The 27,568-nt window shown below is 40.7% G+C and overlaps 2 protein-coding genes across 2 annotated transcripts in view; one reads left to right on the top strand and one right to left on the bottom strand.

Annotated features, from left to right (window-relative positions):
- sla1a (Src like adaptor 1a) overlaps positions 1-20,568 on the top strand; it is a 45,773-nt gene extending 25,205 nt beyond the window's left edge. Inside the window, exons 2-8 of the mRNA XM_020514857.2 lie at positions 6,430-6,530; positions 9,553-9,652; positions 12,859-12,945; positions 15,030-15,133; positions 16,017-16,166; positions 18,595-18,718; positions 19,706-20,568. Of these exons, the coding sequence (XP_020370446.2) occupies positions 6,467-6,530; positions 9,553-9,652; positions 12,859-12,945; positions 15,030-15,133; positions 16,017-16,166; positions 18,595-18,718; positions 19,706-19,934 (858 nt within the window). The 5' untranslated portion in view covers positions 6,430-6,466 and the 3' untranslated portion in view covers positions 19,935-20,568. The remainder of the gene's footprint in view (positions 1-6,429; positions 6,531-9,552; positions 9,653-12,858; positions 12,946-15,029; positions 15,134-16,016; positions 16,167-18,594; positions 18,719-19,705) is intronic.
- Positions 1-27,568, bottom strand: part of tg (thyroglobulin) — a 299,968-nt gene that overhangs the window by 111,942 nt on the left and 160,458 nt on the right. The window contains exons 40-42 of the mRNA XM_048596176.1: positions 27,077-27,170; positions 23,790-23,949; positions 22,725-22,921 (exon numbers count right to left, since the gene is read on the bottom strand). Coding sequence (XP_048452133.1) covers positions 22,725-22,921; positions 23,790-23,949; positions 27,077-27,170 — 451 coding nt within the window. The remainder of the gene's footprint in view (positions 1-22,724; positions 22,922-23,789; positions 23,950-27,076; positions 27,171-27,568) is intronic.

The following is a 27,568-nucleotide window of genomic DNA, read 5'->3' as shown; positions in this document are numbered from 1 at the left end:
CCAGTGTGATCTCCAGAATTTGTTGTTTTCACTACCTCAATTAGATCTTCTCTCAGTCCTCTAAACTCCAGGGAGTATAAGCCTAAACTGTTTAATTTCTCTTCATAAGGCAAATTCCTCATCTCTGGAATCAATTTAGTGAACCTCCTCTGAACTATCCAAATCCTTCTCAAGTGAAGGGACCAAAACTGTGCGCAGTACTCCAGATGTGGTCTCAGCAATGTCCTGTACTGTTACAAAAACACTTTCCTACTTTTATACTGCATACCTTTAGAAAAGAACACCAAAATTCCATTTGCCCTCCTTACTATCTGCGGTACCTACATACTAGCTTTCTGCAATTCATGCATGAGGACACCCAGATCCCTCTGCACTGAAGCATTTTGTGGTTTCCCTACATTTAGATAATAAGTTATGTTCTTATTCTTCTGATCAAAATGGATAATTTTAGAAACATTCTCATTGAACTCCATCTGCCAAATGTTGGCCCATTCACGTAACCAGCCCATATACTTTTCTAAATTTCATATTCCTGCTTACTTTTCAAATCCACTTGTTACATGGAAACTTGGAGACTAAGTGTGGTGTGTCAAAATTTGCAGATGACACTAAGATGAGTGGTAGAGAAAAGTGTGCAGAAGACACTGAAAGTCTGCAGAAGGATATAGATAGTCTAAGTGAGTGGGCAAAGGTCTGGCAGATGGAGTACAATGTTGATAAGTGTGATGTCATCCATTTTGGTAGGAATAACAGCAAAATGGACTATGTTTAAATGGTAAAAAATTGCAGCACACTGCTGTACAGAGGGACTTGGGTGTCCTTGTGCATGAATCACTGAAAGTAGGATTGCAGGTGCAGCAGGTAATTAAAAAGGCAAATGGAATTTTGTCTGCCATTGCTAGAGGGATGGAGTTTAAAAACAGGGAGGCTATGCTGCAGCTGTGTAGGGTCCTGGTGAGGCCATACCTGGAATACTGTGTGTAGTTTTGGTCTCCTTACTTGAGAAGAGATATACTAGCACTGGAGGGGGTGCAGAGGAGATTCACTCAGTTGATTCCAGAGTTGAGAGGGTTGGATTATGAGGAGACACTGAGTAGGCTGGGATTTTACTCATTTGAATTCAGAAGAATGAGGGGAGATCTTATAGAAACATATAAGATTACGAAGGGAATAGATAAGGTGGAGGCAGGGAGGTTGTTTCCGCTAGCAGGTAAAACTGGGACTAGAGGGCATAGCCTCAAAATAAAGGGAAGCAGATGTAGGACTGAGGTCAGGAGGAACTTCTTCACCCAAAGGGTTGTGAACCTGTGGAATTCCCTGCCCAGTGAAGCGGTTGAAGCTACCTCGCTGAATGTTTTTAAGGCAGGGCTAGATAAATTTTTGAACAGTGAAAGAATTAAGGGTTATGGTGAGTGGACGGGTAAGTGGAGCTGAGTATCAAAAAGATCAGCCATGATCTTATTAAATGGTGGGGAAGGCTCGAGGGGCCGGATGGCCTACTTCTGCTCCTAGTTCTTATGTTCTTATTATGTTCTTATGTTGGTTCTGCTTGATTATATTATGTAAATCTAGATGATCTACTGTTACATCCTCTAGAATAGACTCTAATATTTTACCCCTTGACAGATGTTAAGCTAACTGGCCTATGGTTATCTGTTTTTGTCTCCCTCCCTTTTTGACTAAGGGTGTTACATTGGCAGTTTTATAATCGTCTGTGACTTTTCCAGAGTCTGAGGACTCTTGGAAGATTATTAGCCTTGCATCCATCATATCTGTAGTTATTTTATTTACTATCGTAGGGTAGGTTTCAGCCTTTATTCCCATTAGTTTCCTTTGGTACTTTTATTTCTAGTGTAGGCAATATATTGATTTTCTCTTTTTTCTTTGCTCTTGATTATTTAGTATTTTTTGAATTTCTACTGTTGATCCAAGGTATTTCTTCAACTGTTCTGCCGTTTCTGGCTCCCCACCCATATTTCCCCAGCCTCATATTTTGAGGGGTGTATAGTCACTTTGTCTTTGCTATTCCATTTTATATATTTAAAGAAGTTCTTACTGTCTGTTTTTATATTACTTGTTAGTTTGCGCACAAAGTTTATTTTGTCTGTCTTTATTTATATTTGGTCGCCTTTTGTGGCTTTTAAAAACATTCTCAATTCTCTGACTTACTGCAATTTTTTTTTGCCACAATATATGTATATTCATTCAATTTGATGCTATCCTAATGACCCTAGTTAGCATAGCTATTTATGCCCAACCTAGAATCCTTCTTCCTCAATGAGATATGTCTTTGGTGTCTGTTACAAACTATTTTCTTACTCATCTGGTGTTGTTCCTCAACTGTCTTTTCTCCTAAATCCCTTTCCCAGTCCACCCCAGCTCTGCCTTTATTCCTTTGTAATTACCATTTATTAGGTTACTTCTTACTCAGGTTTCTCACTGTCAAACTGAATGCTATTTTGTAGTCACTGTTTCCTCAGAGATACATTGCTTTGACATCATTCATTAAGCCTGCTTCATTACACTTTAGCAAATTCAAACTAGCCCAATCCCTGGTTGGATTTACAGCATATTTATCTAGGAAATTTCTTAATACACCACACAAATTCGTCCTCATAGCTACCTCTACCATTTTGATTTTCCCAATCTTAATGAAGATTAAAGACACTATGTTTAATGTATTATCTTTTTTACACATCACCGTTATCTCCTGATTTGTTTTCAGTTTTACCGTATTGCTACTGTTAGGGAGCCTATAGAATACTCCTATCTGTGTCTTCTTCAGCTATTGTTTCTTAACTTCATCCATATGGATTCTACATCTTCCAATCCAGTATCATTTTCTGCTATCATATTTACTCCATCTTGTACTAACAAAGCACCCCACCACCCTTCCTTTCAGGTTTGTCCTTTTGAATATTCACATACCTCTGAATATTTACTTCCCAGCTTTGATCGCCTTGTAGCTATGCTATAAGTTGATAGCCACTAACAACTGTTTGAGCCAATAATTCATTTATATTGTTCAGAATACTATAGGCATTTAAGTAAAGAGCCATAATTTTGCCTTTTTACCCACTTTAAAACAAATTTTTTAATGTTTGTACACTCTGTCCCTTCTTGTCCTACTATTATTACCTAAAACTCTCCCCTCCAAAGTTGCCACTGCTGTCTTTTTGTTTTGTAAGTCTACATATCTCCTCACCGGAGCTCTCTACCCATCTATTTAGTTTAAATCCCTCTTTACAATCTTAGTTACTCCATTCACCAGGCCAAAGGTCTCAGCAGGGTTCAAGTGTAAACTATTTGATGAGAACAAATCCATTCTACCCCAGAAAAGATGTAAATGCCACATGAACTGAAACCTATTTCTCCCAAACCAACCTTTGAACCATGCATTTAAACTCTTGGACTTTATTTATTTTATGTCAGTCTTTTAATTAGTTGGGACTATTAATTAGTTACTCTGATTTTCCTCTTTGTTACACTTTATTGCACTTATAAAAAATCAAAATCAATCTTATACTTAAGAAACTATTTTAAAGATGAAGGATACAATGCTTGAGATCTAAACATAAAATGAAGAGTTTAATGACTAGAAATATTCACCAGTCCTACTCACCAATCAGCTCTTTCCCTACACTCACATGATGTCACTTTTTAACTTCTCCAACTCATTTCTTCCTCGAGGCACTTTTCACAATAAAAATCACTTAAAACACCTCTTTTCTTCCTCTGCAAATAATTCCCACTTCAAACAAAATTCACAGATATGCTCACTTAGGGAAAATTTCCCTCGCATTAACTGCGCTTGTTACTGCCCCTCGCTGAAGTCATTGATATAAATTGTAAAAGGTTGAGGCTTCAGCACATTTTTCTGCTCATCACATCCTGCCAATCAGGATAAGACTCATTTTTGAAGCTCTGTTTCCTGCCAGACAACCAATCTATTCATGCTACCCTCCTCCCCCTTCCACACACATATACCTTTCTACTTTTCTACTTTTCACAATTACCTTTTATATGGCATTGTGTGAATTGCCTCTGGAAATCCAAGTACAGCATTGGATTCCTCATGCCGACAGTAGAGGTTACTGCTTTATAGAACTCCAATAAATTGGTTAAACGTGATTTCTCTTTCACCAAGCCATACTCATTACCTTGAGAACCAAGACTACTTGCATGCCAAGCAGTGTAAACAGCATGCATTAGACATGGCTAAGCAATCGCACAACCAATGGACCACATCAAAATTCTGCAGCCCTACCATATCTGGCCATGAATGATGGTAGTCAATAAACAACTAACAGGAGGAAGAAGCTCCACAAAAAACCCCTGGAGGGAGTGAAAACTTCAATGTGCACACAAGGCTGAAGCATTTGCAACAATCTCTAGCCAGTAGCTCTGAATGGATAATCCTTTTAATTACCCAGTTAAGATTTCTCTACAATGTACCCCAATTTTATGATATTGGAAGAACATGTTTTACTATGCCAGTGAAACATTTCTATTTCCTATATTAATTAATGGAAAGGGGTTAAAAGGATTTGCATCAATACATTCTTTTTATCCTGAGATAAGATAACGTTTGTATGTGCTGTCACTAACATAGGAAATGTAGTATCCAGTTTGCTCACAGAAAAGTAATAGCAATGAAGTGATAGACAAATTATTTGTTTCAGTGATGTTGGTTGAGGGACAGACATTGGCCATCAGAAACTCCCTTGCTCTTCTTCAAGTGATTCTTTACAATAACTGGCAAAGAAATCACAGTCTAAAAGTTCATCTGTAGGATGATACCTCTGACTGTGAGGCATTCCTTCAGTATTGTACTGAACTGTCAATCTCGAATTTGCGCTGTAGTCTTCACAGTGGAACCTGAAGCTACTAGCTTCAGATGTGACAGTCAAGATAGGCATATTAAATAATTCCAAAATATCTTAACGTCATGAGCACATGCTGGAACCCAAGTAGCTTGCAATTATCAGAACTCATTTCACAAAGGACCTGATCAGCTTACAGAAAAGGAAAATTTCCCCTAAAATCCTGCTTACATCAGGACAGTTGCCAGATCTAAAGGTCAGTTGTTAGTTCTGAAATGCTTTGACATAACAGTTGTAAATTTTTAATTACTTTTTTTTATTTAGTATTCAGTATGGGAGTAATGTGGTAAAGATGGCCTGTAAGGGAAGAAAAGTGGACTTAGGACCTCTGGTTTCCATGATTTTCACCATCTAGGATGTCCTCATTTTATTTATAGTTCTAGCTGCCGTAATGTCAGTCTATGATGTCAGAGTGAATATCAGCAGAAAGGTCAGTGGATGAATAAGTGAGTGGGTCTGTTGGGTAAGGTAAGTGGTTAGGCTGGCAGGTGGGTGAAGGCATAACTAGGTAGAATGTCAGATGGATGAAGTGGGAGGTGGGAACGGTAGCAGATGGTAAAGGGGACCGGGTGCAGTTCTCATTGAGTTGGAGGGTTAGTCAGGTCAGGCCAGCACTAGTCTGGTTGGGTCAGATTAAGGGTTAATCAGATGGAGGGGTTGGTAAGGGATAATTAAGGATCAGGCAGATAGTTGTGTCAAGTCCGCAAATCGAGAGGATAATTGCAAATGTTGGCGGGGACAGGGGGAGATCCAGTTCTGTAATTACCCAGCAAGTGATAGACAGAAAACTAATAGTCTAAGTAACTATTCAGGAAAATCCCAGGGAACTGTCCAAAGTCTCTGACTCTTACTGTAAAGTTCATGGAAGATCCCAGAGAAGAGGGGATTTTAAAAAAAAATTATTCATTCATTCATTTGTGTCTCATGTGTGTCACTGGCTAAGCCAATGTTTATTTCCTAGAGACCAGTTAAGAGTCAACCACATTTCTATAGGTCTGCAGTCACATACAGACCAGACCAATTAAGGATGGTAGATTTCTTTCCCTAAAGGACATGAGTTAATCAGATGGAGATTTACAACAATTGCCAGTGGTTGAGCGATCACCATCAGGTTAGCTACTTATTCCAGTTTTCTTTTCTTATGTGCTCCAGACATGAGCCTGAGTTTCTGCATTACTAGTCCAGTGACATTAGCAATATGCCAGCATGTCCCCTTGCTCGTTGGAAATTTGAAAATATATTGGGACTTCTGTTTTTGCTTCAGTTGTGTTGGTCTCATACACTAATCCACCCAAAATCCTTTTTTTGAATGATGAATGTGGTTAAAAATGTGACCAGAAAATCTATTTGTTTCAGATATTGTTTGAGGGATTCACATAGGAAACCAGGAATAACTTTGCAAATAAAAGCAAAATACTGCAGATGTTGGGAACAGACCCTGATAATGCTGGAGAACCTCAGCAGGTTCTGACAGCATCTGTGGAGATAGAAACAAAGTTAACATTTCGAGTCCAGGCTGATTCTCCAGAATATCTTTTTCTTTCAGCTCACAGTGTTTATACACAAGGACTGAGAATTAAGACATGGGGAACACCTTTAAGTCTGCAGCTGCTGAGAAGGAATCAGATATTGTGGAATCTCTTACAGGTATGATAGACCTCAATGACATAGCTGAATGATGATCACAGACGAAGCAAATCAATGAATACATACTTGGATACATCTTATATCGTGCTGTTTTGTTTTACAATGCTTCTGTGAAGAACCGTGGGACTTTTTGTTATGTTAACGTCTCCATAAACATATCGGTTGTTATTTTTGGAGGCTGAGGTATTTTCGTAATTCAATAGATATTCATTCGGGACAAAATCCCACGCCACACTTTGTCATTAGCAACTTGCAAGAGTGCTTCACCAGAGAGTGATATTAAAAAAATGCCCGCATTTAGAGTTTTCTGCATGGTGAATTCTTCACTTCAAATATGCCATTCAAAGCAGTTTTTGTGCCATCAAAATACACTTGCACAAAAAATTAATTTTTTTTTAACATTGATAATTTGTATTCCCTATGAAGAATGCAGTGCCCTAGACTTGCTTATTTACTCGCATGTGTGAACTGGGCCGTGGTTCCAGCTAAATCACGAGATCATGAAGAAACCAAACAGCTAATGTCCTCAGACCTTCTGTTCCAGCTGAGGCAGTTGGGTAATTTTGAGGGATGGTTACTCTGAGTGGCTTTTATCCCCTCCCTAATCTGAGCAGTGCAGAAACCAATGGCAGTCTCCAAACTCAGTCTGGTAGAACAAACATTTTAATTAGATTCTACAGACATTAAGATCATCCTGTGCCTAGAAATTTTCTTCGCTTTCTCTCCTTGAACAGCAAAGGATAGAGAAACAACAGAGCTGAATCAAAGCTCTTGGAACATTTCAAGGCCAGATAGGTTGTGGATGAAAACTCAGAGACACAGGGAAGGGTCATGTGGGAAGCATAGATACAGCTACACTGGCCTTCAACTGCATTTTGAGCGCTGCTGTTGTTGGGCAATGATGACCAGCAGGAATCTTCTGGAGTTCCCTAAAAACTACAAGGCACTATTTTCAAATTAAGTGTCATCCTTTTAGGACAGAGGTGATGATGAATATTTTGTCTCGGAGGGTTATGCCACAACATCAGAAGGCAGTGACAGATTGGTTGGGGGGAGGGGGAGGGGGAAATTCATTGGAAATTTTTCTTAGTGGCTGCTTTGGGAATTTTTCTTGAGAATTTTTGTTTACAGGCATGTCAGCAGGGTTGGATTTGAGCACATGAACTCCAGGGGCTAAATGCAAAGCTGTACTAACTGAGCCAAAGCTGATACTGCCTTTGATCTAATCCATTGTTATCATACCAGGCCTCTCCATTAATACCGTCCCCTCTTCAACACTGCCCCTCCCTCTCCATGAGACTCACCTCCCCTCCTAGATAGGATTTAAGTGTTGATGGGATAGGCCCAATCCAAGTGATCAGGGCAGCAGCTTTCTCTGCATGGTTTAGAGGTAGCTGGGCGTGGTTGGGTTGAGTTTCCTTGTTATGAGGCCCCTGGGTTCACAGCGTCAGTGCCCTCTCCAAGGTTTTATGCCCTCTGCCAGCTTATTCTCCACCTTGTTTTCCTACCCCCTCCATGACTTCTCAAACTACAGGACCCCCAACCATTTTGCTTGCCCCCCAGTTATGCCCTGGCCTTGTTAGTGCCTACTAGTCCAGTGACATTAGCAATATGCCAGTATGTCCCCTTGGAAATTTGAAAATATATTGGGACTTCTGTTTTTGCTTCAAGTGTGTTGGCCTCATACATACACCAGCCTCTGAATTTCTAACCAGGGGAGTGGAAAATCCAAGTACCCATGTTGTTCAGCTACTTTACAACAGTGACTGCGTGAACTTGATGAGCTGCAAAATGCAAAAGCTGCAAAATCCCCAGAGGGACAACTCTCTCCGTGACTCCCTTGCCCGCTACACACTCCCCTCCAGCCCCACCACACCCGGCACTTTTCCCTGCAACTGCAGGAAGTGCTACACCTGCCCCCATACCTCCTCCCTCACCCCCATCCCAGGCCCCAAGAAGACTTTCCACATCAAACAGATGTTCACCTGCACATCTGCTAATGTGGCATACTGTATCCGCTGTACCCGTTGTGGCCTCCTCTACATCGGGGAAACCAAGCGGAGGCTTGGGGACCGCTTTGCGGAACACCTATGCTCGGTTCACAATAACCAACTGCACCTCCCAGTCGCGAACCATTTCAACTCCCCCTCCCATTCCTCAGATGACATGTCCATCCTGGGCCTCCTGCAGTGTCACAATGATGCCACCCGAAGGTTGCAGGAAAAGCACCTCATATTCCGCTTGGGAACCCTGCAGCCCAATGGTATCAATGTGGACTTCACAAGCTTCAAAATCTCCCCTCCCCTTACCGCATCCCAAAACCAGCCCAGCTCGTCCCCGCCTCCCTAACCTGTCCTTCCTCCCACCTATCCCCTCCTCCCACCTCAAGCCCCACCCCCATCTCCTACCTACCAGCCTCATCCCGCCCCCTTGACCTGTCCGTCCTCCCTGGACTGACCTATCTCCTCGCTACCTCCCCACCTACACTCACTTTTACTGGCTCCATCCCCGTCTCTTTGACCTGTCTGTCTCCTCTCCACCTATCCTCTCCTTTATCCATCTTCTATCCGTCTCCCCCTCTCTCCCTATTTATTTCAGAACCCCGTTCCCCTCCCCCATTTCTGATGAAGGGTCTAGGCCCAAAATGTCAGCTTTCCTGCTCCTCTGATGCTGCTTGGCCTGCTGTGTTCATCCAGCTGTAAACCTTGTTATCTCTGAGCTGCAAAATGCTTTGGTTATGAAAACTGTTACACAAATTTTTTTTCCTCTCTCTGTTTCGCGCTCTCTTTCTCACCCCATCTCTCTCAACCCCTCTTTCACTCTCCACCTCTCTCTCTCTCCCTCACTCGTGGATCCTTGCTGTATGAACATTACCTAATTTCTAAATTATTCTCCAAAAAATAGTTGGTTTAAAAGTATTTTGGGACATCTTGAGGTTATAAGAGGCACATTCTTCCTTTCTTTAAGATTTTTTGAGCTATTAGTTCACCACTGGTTTCACTAAAACTTCCCTCTTTTGCAGCAAACAACAATGATAGGCTTGTTATGATCTACGACTACCCCCCAGCAACGATAAGCCAACCAATCTTCAGGACAGGGGAGAAACTGCGCATTATAGCAGAGTAAGTACAATCCTATCAACAACAAGGGTGTGGCATTGTACCCTCATGCGAGTATACTCAGTCAGCGAGTGACTGCAACTTATCTGACCACAGTGGCTCAGGGGCGAACGAAACCCTGTGTAATGATAACATTCAGTGTTTCTGTGCTAATGTAAAAGTCCAGATGATTCTTCATCAGTGCTGTTTTAAGGGTTTACTGGGTATTAATCAAGATTAAAAATTGCTCAATTTTTCTCCTCCTCATCCTCGGTAGAAACAGAGGCCAGTACTTCACCTCCTTTTCCAACCCAGCTGAAATCAGGCAAATCAAACAGATTTCTCACGAGTTTTGATGTGCAGTATTTTTTATATACCTAGTGGGTTTGTAGATATGGCTGGCTAAAAGAGAAAACAATACTAATCATCATTCCTACAATTAATCCTGTAAGGACACTGAATAGTTGGTTTTCTAATCACTGTAGCTTCAATGCAGGCACTTTCAGTGCAGGCTCAAAAAGGTGAGGGCTACACTTGGTGAAAAAATTATTTTTTGGCACTTTGCCCAAAAAGGCAAGAGTCCCATCAACCCCGCCTTATTTCAGACAAAGAATGTGTGCGCCTATATACGTTATTTACCATCCTTCTTTTTAGTACATTATTTCTGTTTAAAAGGTTTTAGTAAATGTTTTTGCTTCATTTGATATGAAATGCAAGAATACAGCAGAGATCTGAATAATCTGCCTTGGCCATACGGAGAAGTCAAATAACTATTAAAATAAACACCTTACATTTGGCAATGCATAGATTGTGAAAAATAATCATAAAGGATCTTCTGCTCAGTCTCTTTCCTGTTGCTTTCAGTTAATTTTGTTGTCAGAAAAATGCTGTTGTGGATAGTGAGTCGATCTACAGTGCAGTAGGTAGTGTTCCTACCTCTAACTGGAAGCTCTGGTTTCAAGTCCCATTTGGGATTGGATGCCCATGGGAGAAACAAAACAGAAGTAGCTGGAAAAGCTCAGCAGGTCTGGTAGCATCTGTGAAGAGAAAATCATAGTTAATGTTTCGGGTCCGGTGACCCTTCCTTAGAACCTTCTGGGTCACGGACCCGAAACATTAACTTTTGTTTTGTTTCTGATTTGCAGCATCTGCAATTCTTTTGGTTTTTATTTATGCCCATGGAAGATGTGTTCATGGTGTTGTCAAAAACCTGCAAATCTCCCTGATACGTCTACGGCAGTGAGTCTTTAGGTCAGCACCATGTAGTGGATGCAGCACAACAGCTTCCCCATGTTAAAAGTCTCCATGTTCAGGCTCTTGTCACAGGTTGTACTCTGTTGCAAATATCCTCCTCACTATGAACAGGAGAAGATGAGGATGTAGCTGGGAATGGAAGGTTTGATTATGGGAGCATAGGAGATTGAGGGATGACCTTATAGAGGTTTTTAAAATCATGACGGGTATGGATAAGGTAAATGGCAGGTATCTTTTCCCTAGGGTGGAGGATTTCAAGACCGGACGGCATGTTTTTAAGGTGAGAGGAGTAAGATTTAAATAGGACATCAGGTGTAACTTTTTTACACAGAGTGGTTCATATGTGCAATGAACTTCCGGAGGAAGTGGTGGATGCAGGTGTAGTTACAATGTTTGAAGACATTTAGATAAGTACATGAATAAGAAATGTTTGGCGGGATATGGGCCAAGCGCAGGCAGATGGGACTAATTTAGTTTGGGAATATGGTCGGCATGGAATGGTTGGACTGAAGGGTCTGTTTCCATGCTGCATGAGTCTATGACTCAATGAAAAGGTAAAGGCTTGTATTTTAAAATGACTTAGCCATCATTTCCTATTAGCAATCGCTTTATTAAAGTTATAGAGAAATCAAATCCAAAGGGTCAGAGGGCACATATCTTCAAAAGATGCAAACAGTTGAAGAAGTTTTTGTATGGGCTAAGTCAGTTACATTAAATGTCATTAAGGAAAACACCATGCAATTCTATTCTTCTGCTGTAGCTAAACAGAAAGTTTCCAGGAAATTCCAGACTACCATGTTAATTGAAAAAGCCTCAAGATTCATTATTCTGATTGAAAACTTTCAACCCTTTGATTTGCCTTATAACCTAAATCTGGAGGTCTGTTACTTTCTACATAAAAAATGAGCTATAATTTGAACTTCTACAACATCTATCATATACTGAAATATCACAGCAAAAAAATACTTCGCCAACAAAGCAAGCACACTGATAGTTTGAAATAAAATAGAATCTGACAGGCAGTAGCAGAATATATGAGATACTCTGTTTTTATTGGCTGACAGATAAATTTTGGAAAGGGAGAATTTCCCTGCTATCTTCAGCAACATGAAAAGCCGAGAGAACGTTTAGTAGACTGACAGGCCCTTGTTCAAAATCTCTTATTACATAAACATAGGGTCTTATTTCATAAACATAGGGTCTTATTTCATCAACTAGGTAAGTTTAAATTTAAAACCAAAATTTTTAAGCTTTTATACCCTGGCTTGGCCTTAATTTTGTTAAAAAACGTTCTCAGGATATCGCAAGGCTGCTTGTGGGTTTGATACCCAATCCCTCTGCTATAAGCTTGGCAGTCTTTTTCTCCCCATTGGTTCCTTTGTGTTTGCTTCTCCTCCAGAGATGGCACTAGCAGTAGTATGGTGATCCCTCAGCACAGTACTTTAACCATCGGCCCAAACTATGTCCTTAAGCCACCACAGTGGGATTTGGAACTCAGGGCATTTTGACTTAGGGGTGACAGTGTTACTGCTCAGCCAAGATTGACACAGTAATATTGAATAACTTGACAACTGCTTTTCCTCTATTTGTAGTACCAGGGAGGTGATAGCTTAGTGGTATTATCACTGCCCCGTTAATCCAGAGACCCAGGTAATGTTCTGGGGTCCCAGGTTTGAATCCTGACATGGCAGAAGGTGGAATGTGAATCCAATTAGGAGTCTAATGATGATCATGAAACCATTGCAAATTGTCAAGGGAGAAACCCATCTGATTCACTAATGTCCATTAAGGAAGGAAATCTGCCCATCCTTACCCAATTTGGTCAACATGTGACTCCAGACAGCAAGGTGGTTGACTTGAAACTGCCCTCTGGGCAATTAGGAATGGGCAAAAATTCTGGCATAGCCAACAATGCCCTCATCCTGTGAATAAATAAAAAGAATGCTTTACTGATGCTACTCTCTTTATCTTTCCAGAGAAGGTGATTGGTGGAGAGTGAGGTCCTTCAGCACTGGATCTGAGAACTACATCCCACGTGCCTGTGCTGCCAGAGTTTACCATGGGTAAGTTAAGTAGATATAGTTTATCTTGTTTTTTGATGACATAATGTAGTAAAGCATCCCAGGCTTCTTCAGAGAAGCTTTATCCAACAGAATTTGATATCAAGACACAAAAGGACAGAAGAATGGTGAGCTTGGTCAAAGAGGTAGGATTTCAAAAGTTTCTTGAAGAAGGAGATAAAGGTAGTGAGATAAACAGACATGTTTAGTGAGGGAATTTCAAAATCTTGGGCAAGGGAGCTAAAGACATTGATGACAATGGTAGAGCAATAAAAATTGAGGATATCAAAAGCACAAATTGGATGAGAATAGAGAACTTGCAGGAGAGTGGGTTCTGTCAGCATGGAGGAGTTGACTAAGGCTGAGAACGATAAGGCCAGAAAGGTCACTCAGATCTACAATCAGGCATGAAGGTAGGATATTTTGGAAGAAGCACCTCTCATTATCTGGTGCCACTTTCATGGTTTAAAACTACTTTCACACAAGATGCAGCCAGATTTCATGGTTGATGACAAATAAACTGATCATGATCAGGATGCTAAAACTGGGTTCAGCATCTCTGGAGTTATGGAGGGAGAAAAAAAATCAAGGTTTCCTCTCTTGAGTAGTATCCCTTAGCAGACACTGTATTAAATGTGGTCACATGGTGAGGATGGATTATTCAAGCCTGGCTGGGATGTAGCTACATTTCATATATTCTGCCAATTCTTTTATCTAGATCTGTAGGATTATAATTGAAATATCAAACACTGCATAGTGGGACTATATGCTAATATATTTTAGCAATTTATAAAAAAAACCTTGACTATTAGCATTTGTTTTGTGGAGTATGCTAAAGATGGGAAACAGTTCTCTACTTTAATATTTTAACCTTATGATCTTGAACATGTCTATCAAATCTCCCACTAACCTTTTCTGCCCTGCTGAGAACAATCCTAGTTTCGAAAATCTCTCCACATAGGAGCTCAATCTTTTATCTCCAACATAATTCCAGTAAATCACCTCTACATCCTTTACAAGGCTGTGGCACCTTCGGAAATAGCTTAAAAAATCTACAGCCAACTTTTTTCACAATTCAAGACAATATTAGAAGGGGACAGCAAATCAGAAGTATGGCTGTTGATCAACCCAATCCAAGGATGCAGAGTGGAACTTAAAGCACGGTAATGAGGCTCATTTTATTTCTGCCATTGACCAGGTTTCCTAAGTATCATGAATCCTAGCAGCTTCCTTAAGGTGTGAGCTTGGTGGATTCAGGTAGTTAAGAGGCTTTACTCTTAGCCTCTGGATCTAGGTATCTTTCCTAGGAGCCTCTGCATTGAGGAACTCCTCACAACAGGATTCCCCTCTCTCACCAAGAAAACTATACTGCTCCCATCTAAGCCTCGTCCCCAACCAAAAACTCCAGGCCCCAGCAAACTAGGCCTCCAATGTTTTCTATAAATTCATTGTAACTTTGTTCTTCTACTCTATGCCCATACTTACAAGCCCAACATTTCTGTTACACACTTTCAAACTTTCCTCATCTGCTTCCAGGGAATTGCTTTTTTGAATCTCTAGGTCTTACTGGTCATTCACATTGCTGAAGTTAATGGAAAACAAAAGCAGATGAGCTGCACATTCCCAAATTTTGTCAACAAATAGAATCTAAAACTAATCTCATGATGTGTTGCATCTTAGAAATTCTGCCGTTCAAAAGATTGATTAAACTAAGCCCTTCCTGGCTTTTGAGATGGATGGAATAGATTGTGCAGTTTGATTTGAAGATTAGAAAGACTTCTTGGTCAACATTTCTCCTTCAACCCTTCTATTGCTTCGTCCGTTTCTGTACATTCATGAACAGTTGCTGCTGCATTTCCTTTCATAAAGACAGTGATTGCATTTCAAAGATACCTTGAAGATATATTCTGGTGCCCTGATCAATGCAAGTTCTTTCTAATCAATAGTTAGAATATTTTACAAAGTAATGTAATGGAGGTAATTCATCCATTATCATGATTTATGTTTTGGTAAGATACGTGGAAGATACAGTCCTTCCTGGTCTTACTTGTCTAATAAATGATCTGTGGTGCGTGTTCTTTGTGCAGTTGGCTTTTTGAAGGAATCGGGAGACAGAAGGCTGAAGAGTTATTACAGCTTTCGGGCAATAGACTAGGCTCCTTCTTGATAAGACAAAGTGAAAGCCAAAAGGGTAGGTTCACATGTGTTACACTACAAATAATGTGTACGTATTGAATTATTAAATACTTAAAGAACAGAACTTAGCCATTTCACTAACCAGGTCCATTTTATATTAAGGCTTTTCAACAGTTAATTCACTCAGTTGGACTCCACAATATAATACTTGCTGTCTCGTGCCTTTTAAAATTCTTTTTACAAAAAAAAGAGTGCAAACTGCTGGATTTGAGCACAAAGATCAAATCTGACACTCCAGTACTAAGGCAATGCTGCACTGTTGGATGTGCTGACTTTTGGATGGGATGTTAAACTGAGATGCCACTACGCTCCCTCTCATACTGTAAGAATTCTATTCTATACAATCCATTAGGAAGGTAATTCCAGGATTTTGACCTTGCGACCCTAAAGGAACGGCGAAATATTTTCCAAATCAGGATGGCAAGTGGTTTGAAGGGGAATTTGTAGAAGGTGGTGTTCCCATGTACCTGCTGCCCTTGTCCTTCTAGATGGAAGTGGTCATGAGGTAGACCCTGCAGTGATTGAGGGTCTCAATATTCAGGCTTACATGCAATGAATGGTTACTTGACAAAATACTATTCACTTCTTAACTTAGCCTTTAGAAGAGAAGAAGAGAAAAAATCATTCAAACTTTCCACAAACATAGAACCATCTGTCAGCATCTCTTGCCAATAATGGTTTCCTCTCTTCCCTTATTATGAGTACACACACCAGCTAAGAAAGAACCGAAAGTTTTACTGTCTATGCATATGTGAATGTCTTGAAACTTAAATATCATAAATACATTTACAAGTAGCAATATGAGTTTACATTTAACATAATTTAAACCAAAATATATGCCTTGCAAATTATTTGGCGTTTGTGCTCATGTTTTGCAGGTACATATTGCCTATCTGTCAGGTACTACGGTGATGTATCTCAGAAACTAGTGAAGCACTATCGGATTTTCCGTTTGCCTAATAAATGGTATTATATCCAAGAACGTCTCACCTTCCAGTGTTTAGAAGATCTGGTAAACCACTATTGCGGTTAGTATCACAATAACCTCAGTTACATCTGCCCAAATGGCTTGAGGTGCAACTTTGAAATTGGCTTCATTGCAAGGTAGAGATGTGTTAGCCCAAAATTACCCTGGACCAGCTTTTAAATTCAGGCTAAACATATTTATTTATCTTTTATCTTTATACTTATCTTTTCTATTTTCATATTTTTTTTGATAGCTATTGTACAAAAGCCCCAAGATTAAATAGAAAAATTCAGGAATTACACTTGTTTTCTTTGAAATCGTGTGCTCAAAAACTCTGTGAACATTGCCTACTATTCAGGGCACATTGAGAACAGGGTTTGGATCAGTGAAATGAGAAGTGGGATTCATTCACACCAAGAGATTGCTGACTGTCAACTTGCACAAAGCTGAAACGTCCCTCTTCCCTGACATCTTCTGTGATATCAGAGGATGGCCTTATAGAGGTTTATAAAATTATGAGGGGATGGATAGGGTGAATAGCCAAGGTATTTTTCCTAGGATGGGGGAGTCCAAAACTAGAGGGCATTGGTTTAAGATGAGAGGGGAAAGATTGAAAAAAGGACCTGAGGGCTAACATTTTCATGGAGAGGGTGGTGTGTGTATGGAACAAGCTGCCAGAGAAAGTGGGGGAGGCTGGTACAATTGCAACATTTAAAAGGCACTGGATGGGTACATGATAGAAAGGGTTTAGAGAGATATGGGCCAAATGCTGGCAAATGGGACTAAGTTAAATTGGAATGACTGGTCGGCGTGGACATGTTGGACTGAAGGGTCTGATTCATGATGTATATGGCTGTCACTCTATGAGTCTATGAGGTGGAGGCAAGCAAAGAGCTTACCCAGACTGGGAATTCCTTCAGGTTCAGCATTCCTTCTGCCTACCAATCTGAACACAAATGAATCAGGAATACCAGTAAGCTTGAAGGTGGAATCTGAACACCACGGCACTGCTTGCTTAGAAAGTGATATAGGGTTCATTATATAGAGGGACAATTGGTCAAAAACTAAAAAGAAACTTCTATACCCAAGGTAGCAATTGAATTGTGAGACAACAAGGTGCAGAGCTGGATGAACACAGCAGGCCAAGCAGCATCACAGGAGCAGAGAGGCTGACGTTTCAGGCCTAGACCCTTCATCAGAAAAGGGGGAGGGGAAGGGGGTTCTGAAATAAATAGGGAGACAGTGGGAGGCAGATAGAAGAGGGATAGAGGAGAGGATAGGTGGAGAGGAAACAAACAGGTCGAAGAGGCGGGGATGGAGCCAGTAAAGGTGAGTGTAGGCAGGGAGTTAGGAAGGGGATAGGTCAGTCCAGGGAGGACGGACAGGTCAAGGGGGCGGGATGAGGTTGGTCGGTAGGAGATGGAGGTGCGGCTTGAGGTGGCAGGAGGGGATAGGTGGGAGGAAGAACAGGTTAGGGAGGCAGGGACGAGCCGGACTGGTTTTGGGATGCGGTAGGGGGAGGGGAGATTTTGAAACTTGTGAAATCCACATTGATACCATTGGGCTGCAGGGTTCCCAAGCGGAATATGAGTTGCTGTTCCTGCAACCTTCGGGTGGCATCATTGTTTCACTGCAGGAGGCCCAGGATGGACATGTCGTCTGAGGAATGGGAGGGGGAGTTGAAATGGTTTGCGATTGGGAGGTGCAGTTGTTTATTGCGAACCAAGCGTAGGTGTTCTGCAAAGCGGTCCCTGAGCCTCCACTTGGTTTCCCCGATGTACAGGAAGCCACACTGGGTACAGCGGATGCAGTATACCACATTGGCAGATGTGCAGGTGAACATCTGCTTGATGTGGAAAGTCTTCTTGGGGCCTGGGATGGGGGTGAGGGAGGAGGTATGGGGGCAGGTGTAGCACTTCCTGCGGTTGCAGGGAAAAGTGCCGGGTGTGGTGGGGCTGGAGGGGAGTGTGGAGCGGACAAGGGAGTCACGGAGAGAGTTGTCCCTCTGGAAAGCAGATAAGGCTGGGGAGGGAAAGATGTCTTTGGTGGTGGGGTCGGATTGCAGATGGCGGAAGTGTCGGAGGATGATGCGTTGGATCCGGAGGTTGGTGGGGTGGTACGTGAGGACGAAGGGGATTCTTTTTTGTTTCTTATTGCGTGGACGGGGTGTGAGGGATGAGGTGCGGACTTGTAATTTGTTAGCTCTGCGGTTCCTCAGTAAGTTCTCACTATGCAAACGCAGTGCCCTCTAAAGGTGAGATCATCTCATATTTACGCTGGGAGAGTCAGGGGCAGAAACCAATGCTTCAGATTTCACTGCGTCTATGTTTAGAGAATAAGGACATTTTGAAGCCAACTTATTTTGGGCTTGAAGCATGAATCCTGGTATGAATTCTTATTGTCTGATTGTTTATTAGCATATTCTAAGTTTGCATAAATCGCTATAACAGACAGTTCAGAGCTAATGTAGCAAATCTTTCTTGTTTCAGAGGTAGCAGATGGTCTGTGCTGTTTGCTAACCCATCCTTGCCTGGCTGAGCTTGGCACTGAAACCTCTTCTGAACAGCCTGTCATCTTATGTCGCAACCAATTCAATTGGAAAAATGTGAAAAGGTAACCGGACAAAAATTCAGATAAAATTTCTTCTGCAGAAATAGAATCTTAGATAATCATTCAGCCAAATACTATTCCAGCAATGATCGCTACATTAACTGCATTTGTCCCATTTTCAAAAGAGTTGCCCGAAATCAAACCCATCACTGATATCTTGTTACATATATTCTCCTTCACATACAATCCCAAGCACTCAAATTTCTTCTTTCATTTGACTGCAAATTCACTGAAGAAAACATCCTCAGTCCACATTTCATCAGTCTTTTTTCAATTTTTTTTGAACCTGTGCTTTAACTTTGACATGATATATTCTTTACATTGATACTTTGCTCCTCCACATTTCCTAGTCCCTCATCTTTAAGAAAATATTCCGAATGCCCAAGTGGATTGTCTCACACTTCCCCACATTGAATTCCACCAGGTACAGTTTCCCCCGTGTAATCCATCTCTATGGCTCCTACATAACTTCCAACTTCCGGCAGTGAAGGAAAGAAAGAAACATAATTGAGGGTAGGCTAGTTCAATTGATTGTGCAGCTTTCTCTCTCTTCTCCTTCATCAGTAGCATTGCCTACAGTCATCTTGTGATGTTTAGTTTATAGGCAACTTCCCCTTCCCTTTTAATGGCAATGACTGCAGTCATCATACCCCAGCAACCTGGAATATATCTCGAAGTGTGTCACTTTCAATAGCTTCAAACCTTCTGAAAGTCATCTGCAGTGATCTCTAGGCCAGACCACATAAGGATGGCAGATGTCCTTCCCTGAAGAAATGCATTAAATCTTCAGAAGAAAGATATCCCCTTTCAGTGTTTCAGTGTCAAATAGTGTTTGATAATTACTCCTATAAAGCTCCTTGGTGTATTTGACACTAGCTGTTTCTAAATAATATGTCTGGGTAATATATGGGTTACATAACAAATTATAGACAGGAAATAGTGAATGATCTACTGGTTCCTGATTCATTTTTCTTATGGTTTGGTCTGTAGGGCTGAACTGTTGAGCACCAATTCAACGTCTCGAGATGAAGCCTTCGTTAGTTATGGACTCCGGCACAGCATCGCATCTTATATGACTTTGTCACAGATCGATGATGATTCAATCAGTGACAGCAGCAAGAAGAAATGGTTCCCAACCATCAGATCCAGTGCTCCAAACAGGCACAGCTGCCTCCTCACGACAACACTGAGAGATCCATATGAGGATGACTTTGAATGACAGTGTGCCCTACAGCAGCTAGCGGCATACTTGCACTTTAGCAAGTTAATAACTATCATGTTAATGATTCTCACCATTCCATTGCAAATCAGAACCGGCAATCAGTGGAGAAAGCTGCTCTCCAGGTCTATTCACTGATGGCTTGCTGCCTTTTTGCAAAATCTGTATAACATTGTCAGATTTTTTTTGAGCAGTTTTATTTACCGGAATCTGGTACCCTTCTGTTTGAGTTAATGTATTATTGATCATACGTGATGTCAGTCTATATGTACTTCACCCCTCATCATACCAGCCTGAGATTATTGCTTTGTACATATATTTAAATCACACAAATGGCGTATTTTGTTTCATTTTGCATTCATATTTGGCGAGGATCTCTACTCAAAGGGTGGAAGTGAAGTGACTAATCTGTGCTGAAATTTTGTGTCTTGCATTTTTTTTAACTTGTGTATTTATATTACTCATTCAGCAGTTAAAGCCTTCCGCATTGTCTGACAGAGTACAGAGCCCTTTCTGATCCATTGCAGGGTCAGAAAGTTACAATCTGTTCTAAAACTGGGTCAGACACCCATATTATTTCCTAAGCAGTTTCTTATAAAATAAAACTTTCTTTGACGATTTGTGCACACCATCATTTGATGCCCATTTCTGTACCCTTGAACTGAATGCTCGGACATTTCAATGGACACTTCAGAATCAACCACATTTCTGCTCGTCTGCAGTGATCTTTAGGCCAGACCACATAAGGACGGCAGATGTCCTTCCCTGAACTACATTAGTGAACCAATGTAATATGATAATTGATGCGAGATTCATCGTCAATATTACTGAGATGAACTTTCAATGCCAAACGTTATTCATTAAATTTAAATTCCATTAGCTGTCATTGTAGGATTTGAAACCAACTGGCACAGTGGCATTACTACCAATCCCCTAATCACTCTGGGATGTTTCTAATCATGGATTGGAACAGTTGAAGACAAGGGACAAGCCTATTCATGAAAGTTCTTCACTCTAACAAAAAATGGCAGCAATTTATGACAAGCTTTATATTTTCTTTGAGGAAAAGGTCTTTTAGTCATTTTAGCATCTCTCTCAGAAACTTACTTCTGTTGGTCTCTACCTCTAAACAAGAAGCAATTTACAAGTAGTTACGTCTGCATTGGAAGCTCAATCAACATCATATAGAAGCCCATCATGTCACTGAGGTTAGACAACTGCTATTGTCTGCAGTGATTTCAAGGGACCAGTTGTCAACCAGCCAGAAAGAAGCATGGGAGCTCAGAATTTAAACATAATAGCAATGAGGGAAAGAACATCTATTTTTCCATCTTCACTTGTATGGAGGACATCACCTGCGGCCTACGAAATATCAGCTGGAGTTGACAGCAAGGCATACAGAAGCCCCAATTCCGGCCAAGGGGAAAATCCTACCGATAACCTCTAATACCAATAATCTCTTGCAGAGATTTGAGTCTTAACACATACTTTCAATGTAAACATGCTATTCATAAAGTCTGCACAGCCACATTCCAGGACTGCCCTTCAGAATGCAGTGAAATATCACCCTCACCACCACCCCTCCAACTCAAATCTGGTAAGTGGCATCTTCAGAAATCCAGCTGCCAATGTTGGAATGTCAAAACAATTTCCAGTTCCTTATTATTGTAGCATCCATAGGATTTAATCCAAAGCTACAATAGTTTTTTTAAAATGATTAATACATGGGTGCAAGAATATTTCTTAACCCCTAAAAGCTACCAGTCGTGGTGCTTATTTCCCTGATTTTACTGAGTTCCTGTTTATCAATGGGAAAGGAATTGATAGTCAAGTTCACCTCAATAAATAAATATATACTGCAACAACAATTTACATTGACACTGCTCATCAAGGTACATTAGTATCTGTATTAGTTTGTATTAAAGGTGAATCATCCATAATTACACACATTCTACAAGACTACAGAATTATATATATCAAAATTAATTAATTTAACTTTACTATCCTTCCCCTAACTATTCTTACATCTTTATTCCTCTTTAGATATGTGAGGTAATTGGGGTTATTTTATAACATTGCCATTGGAATGGTCATTCACCATTTACAACAAATAGCAACGAATGTGAGATATGCGGTTTAGCATTTAATTTATTCCCAATTTTCTCTCCTAACCTTTTAACCTCCCTGGGCCTACATGACTGTTCAGAGAGTGAGGGTGAATCTGCTTCAGCAAATGGAGCTCTACACCAGTTCACAGTCATTGTATCCAGACTGGAAGGAAGCATGTACTCCCCTAGACAATTGGAACTTGTTCAGAAAAAATATAGCTCCTGTTCAGAGTGTCATAGCCACAATTAGGAAGAAGGGTGAGGTGGTGTCTCGGAGTGAGCTGAAAAAAAAATCCTATCATGTTCAAAAATGCTACATCGCAACAACATGCTTGAATCCAAATGGCAATAATAGCACAGCTAGACAGCTGTGTAGCAAGTTCATTGCTACTGAAAAGATAGGGGGAAGAACATTTGCACCATTCTCACTCAGCTGCTATGCCTCTGTTGGAATATGGTGGATGCTGTATGTGTGTGAGAAAAATAGGGATTTGGCTGTAAATCAGGCAGGGAGAAGTCCTGAGGAAATTCATAGCCTTGAGATTTTCCCTTGTTCCAGCTATAGAGACTTTCCCAAACTGAGGCTGTGTGTATCAAGTCCAGAAGAGTTATTTCTTGTTCCACATTTTAACACATGCATTATTGCCTGTTTCCTCATAGCTTCAATTTGACTATTTCTTACCAGTAATATGGCTCTTTTGAAAGGTCTGGTGCCAGATATCTTAATGAGGTTCATGCTGGTGATAACAGCTCCACCACGGTCTGCGGCGATAGTGATTTGAGACGATGATCCTCCAAAGTAGCCAATGTTTCTCTGCAGCCATTGTAAAGCAGCGATCTGATCCAGCAAGCCCCAGTTGCCAGTCATTGCGTCAGTGCCTACAAAGAGAAAGAAACCTCTTAATCTAAATCCCTTTCTCCCATCCAAATCTGCTGACTCATACTGCTGTACAATTCCACTGGAAGGTCACATCAAACTAGCAGCCTCCAATCTCTCACACTCCATAACACTTTGCCCATGCAAATTTCTACTCCTAAATCTAACTCACATCCATTTACTCCACACTCATTCGATCTCTGATCTACCCTGTTCATCGAGATCGCAATTATTAAGTTCTGATCGCCATTTTCAAATCCCTCAGTCTTCTCTCTCCCTATCTCTGTAACCTCCTCCAGCCCTACCTTCCTTCAAGATTCCTGGCGTCCTCCAAGCCTGGGTTTGTACATGGCTGATTTTCATCATTACCAACCACACCCTTGGATATCTAAGCTTTCCACCTCTCCACCTCTCTCTCATCTTCTAATGCTCCTCTTGTAACCAATTCAAGCTGTCTGTCACCTATCCCAATATTTGTTTCTTTAGACTGGTGTCACCTCTCAGCCTTTGAAACATTTTCATATTAATAGCGTTTTATATTCCAAAACATTGATGCTTTGTCAGCAGTCTTTAAACATGTGGTTGCCCTCATATAGAGTACACACACATGCATGCACAAACAAATATATACATACATACATATTCATCAATATTAGTTTCTGGAAGATAATAAATTGTGGGAAGTCTAGGTGAATTTTCTCAAACTCTTGTACTCCAAGAGTAGTACCATGAGACATTACATGTGTCAATGAGTTAACAGAGGAGTAAAGAAACTTGACATGATGACATTTCTTTAGTTTTAGGACCACAGTGACAATATTATTCATTTCATCCAGGCCCTAAAAAGGAACAAGATCACAATGAACGTACCATCACTCAGGAATCCAAACACTCCAACCCTATAGTTTACTGTCACAACCAGGATGTTTCCAATAGATGCCAGGTAGGATCCATCAATGTTTGTCTGTCTCCCTCCTTTGTAATCTACAGCAGCATTGTGGAAGAAGACCAGCACAGCGTTGTTCCTAGCCTACCATGTAAAAACATTCAGGATTAATAATGAGTTTTGATATCACAGCCATAGTCTCATTTATTAAATAGGTTTCATTTTCCTTATTTGTCTGCTACAGAAGCTGTGAAGAAGGAGGTTTCACAAATGCTCATAGTTCTCAACATCCAGTGTTTTTCATGTGTGTGCCTTATTTTATTGAAATTCAGAGAAATCCATTGTCTTCCCTGCTTTCCGGGCAATTATTACACACTTCATGTTCATATGTGGACAATTACAGCCTCACAAAGTGGGAAATAAAAGCACTCTGTTTATAAACCATTGTGGCTGAAAGATTAACATAGATTCTTTGCTCAAATGGAAGAATTACTCTCACAATGTGGGTACGTTAGTATTGTAAATCCATTAAATATATCTGCAAGTTGTCCAAATACAGACATTGTGACTCCCAAGGAATTTGGAAGAAAGCTCAACTAACACTGTGCAGCCTCCCAGCTGAGAAATATGAATGTGCACTGTAGGCCCGTGTTCTTCCTCATCAACATGTTTCTCTTTGAGGACATTCTACACAGATAAAGAGTTTGATTTTTTACCCATGAAAGTATCTTATTTTGTCATGTGGTCATTTAATTCAATAAGCTTTCCAACTTAAAGCTTTCTCGCCTCCCTGTCACATCCCTCCAAGCCATAACTTATCCTAATCCCTAGCAACATTATCCAAGTTATTAGGTAGCTGCATCTAACCAATTTTATACTTATTCTACATGTTTTTCCCACTCAGGCTGGCTGATAGTTAAGCCTCCTTCATGCTAGGTGTCTTTAATGTGCAGTATGTAGATGAGTGAGGGAGCAGAGCCAAGATTAGACCTCTGGGGACTCTTGAACTAATCAAGCATGGAACTGAAGCAAAACCTAGACTGAAGATACCTTAGCTAGAATTTAATGTGTTAAGTCCAGTAAGAGCAAAGCTATGAAGTTGGACAATAAGGCAGAGGGATTGGAAAGGTTGTTGCAGTTGACCATATCAAAGGCAGCACAGAGATTGAAGAAGACAAGGAGGGATAACGCATCATAATCACAAAGCATGCGGTTTATGTTTTTTTTTAAGTTAAGGCCATTCCATTGTTGTGCTAGGGGATAAATTTGATTGAGCAGTCTTAGGCCAGAATCGTGCAGGGGTCTGAGCAATATGGACTATGGTGAGATTTGTGACAGACCCAGAGGAGAAGTCTGAAGTGCCCGATCTTGATGTCAGGAGTATGATACTCCAATTTTTATATATTAACTGTGTGGCGTGGCAAGTTTCTTACTAGGCAGTGGTTAATTGGCAATTGAAGGAGATTATTGCTTGATAAATGCCATGTTAATGGCACAGGTGATTTCCACAGTTAATGGTAGGGTGCTGGGGGTGTTGTCGAACAGAGAGACCTCGGTTGCAGATACATGGTTCCTTGAAAGGGCCACAACAGGTCGACAGAGTTGTGAAGGTGGTGTTTGGCATACTTGCCTTCATTGGTCAGAGCACTGAGTACCAGAGTTGAGAGTCATGTTACAGCTGTGTAAGATATTGGGTTGACCACATTTGGAATAATGCGTACAATTTAGGTCACCCAGCTATAGGAAGGATGTTATTAAACTGGAAAGGGTGCAAACAGGATTTACAAGGTTGTTACCATGACTGGAGGTATTGAGTTATAAGGGGAGGCTGGAACTTTAAGAGGTAGGAGGCTGAGAGGTGACTTTATATAGGTTTATAAAATCATGAGGAGTATTCATAATGTAAATAGCAAAGATTTTTTCCCTAAGCGGGAAATTCAAAACTAGGGTTGTTAAGGTGAGCAGAGAAAGATTATAAAGGACGAAGGGGCGACTGTTTTACACAGTGAGTGATTAGTGTGTGGAAAGAACTGTCAGAGAAAGTGGTGAATGCAGGTACAGTTACAACATCTAAAAGACATTTGGATAAGTACATGAATAGGAAAGTTTTGGAGGGATATGGGCTAAATGCAGACAGATGGGACTAGATTAGTTTAATAACATGATCGGCATGGACTAGCTGGACCGAAGGGTCTGTTTCCATGCTGTATAATTCTATGACTCCATAACAGGCTCTTAAAGATGGCACGATGTAAGGGCCGTTGCTCTTTCCACAGATATGCAGTGAATAGCGAGTTGTTCTGAGTGTGGTGCATGTTAAGTTGGGAATAGAATGACATGGGAGGACATCTAGGGGCAGGATGGATAATTAATGAGGTGGCTTGGTAAGATATGGTAAGAAATCTCATTGTGCCTCATGGCAACAATCCCTCCTAAAAACCCAACACAACTCAGATTTAAACAAAAAAGATTCAGCCCACGGAGTTGTGGAAAAGTTAAGTATGATTTGGGAGAAAATAGCACATTAAGTACTTGGAGAGGAAAGGGAATTGAAAAGGTGGTGTTAGTTTCCAAGGGCAGAATGATCAAGATCAGATTTTTGAATGAACAGTTAACAAAAGTTTCAACAAAAAAGTTCGATCTCAGATATGTGATCCGCGATTGTGTCCCTGCATTATAAAATGGAAAATAAGTAGCAGAATAATCATGATAAGGCTAGGGAATTACATTTGCTGGGACTTTTAAAAGATTTTTTTAAAAATGGCACTTTACCTCTACTATGAAACATTCCATTATACTGCGATTATTCTGAAATTGTCCGATCTCTTGTTCCCAATATCTTTTTACAGTTGCGCTTGCTGCCAATAGTAACTTTTGAAGTGGCCCAACAAGCCAGTAGTTAGAACAGACCACACCAAAGTGCCAATGGATCATAAAGACCCAACATCAACTTTCCATGGCAGCTGGCACGATGCCCACACATCAAGAATGAACAAAGTGCACTGATACTCCCCACCCCTCCACCCCCCCAGCCAAATGCTGACTGCAGCCATCCCCTATAATGTCACTCTGTTACCGGCTGAAGGGTATAAGAGAGCAAGGGTAACATAACACTAATATATATATTCCTGTCCTGATGAGAAAGGATTGCTCATGCTTGGTGTTTCAGTAATTCAGTACACAAGCACAGATCACCGTCCTTCCCTTAAATGCCATAGGACATCAACAGCAAAACCCTGAAGTTTCTTGTAATACAGGTACCACAACTCACAATGCTCTTGGGAACGAATATATTTAGGTAGAGACAGTCTTCATCTACAGTGGAATAGATGGCCTTTGCATCTCCTGGCTGTAGGCAGCTAGGCCTAAAACAAAAGAGATTGTGGAAGTTAAATACTTGTTAAAACTCTCCGGGGCTAGTTTTAATGGTGAAATTTGGCTGACACCAAATTAGTTTCTTAATATACGCTTACCTGGTTTTGCTTTTGCTTCAGATTGTCAAGTATACATTTTGAATATGTCAATTGTCTATCGCTTAGATAAGTAGCTAGATTTAGTATTAATACTACCTATTTTGATGGACTTTCTTTGGAACATGTTCTACAATTCTTTATCTTTTGAGTGAAGTTATTTTGCCAGACATGTATCATCATTCCTATTTTTCCAATTTTTAAATAATATGACTGGTCCAACTTTTATAGTCCACAAAAAACTTCAGTTGGGTCTCCTCACATTTTCTAAAACAGCTTTGCAGACCTTTATC

This window comes from Rhincodon typus, chromosome 4 (genome assembly GCF_021869965.1).
Source record: "Rhincodon typus isolate 14 chromosome 4, sRhiTyp1.1, whole genome shotgun sequence".
Lineage (NCBI taxonomy): Eukaryota > Metazoa > Chordata > Chondrichthyes > Orectolobiformes > Rhincodontidae > Rhincodon > Rhincodon typus.
The sequence above is the reverse complement of the archived record's forward strand: the minus strand, read 5'-3'. Positions and strand labels throughout refer to the sequence as shown.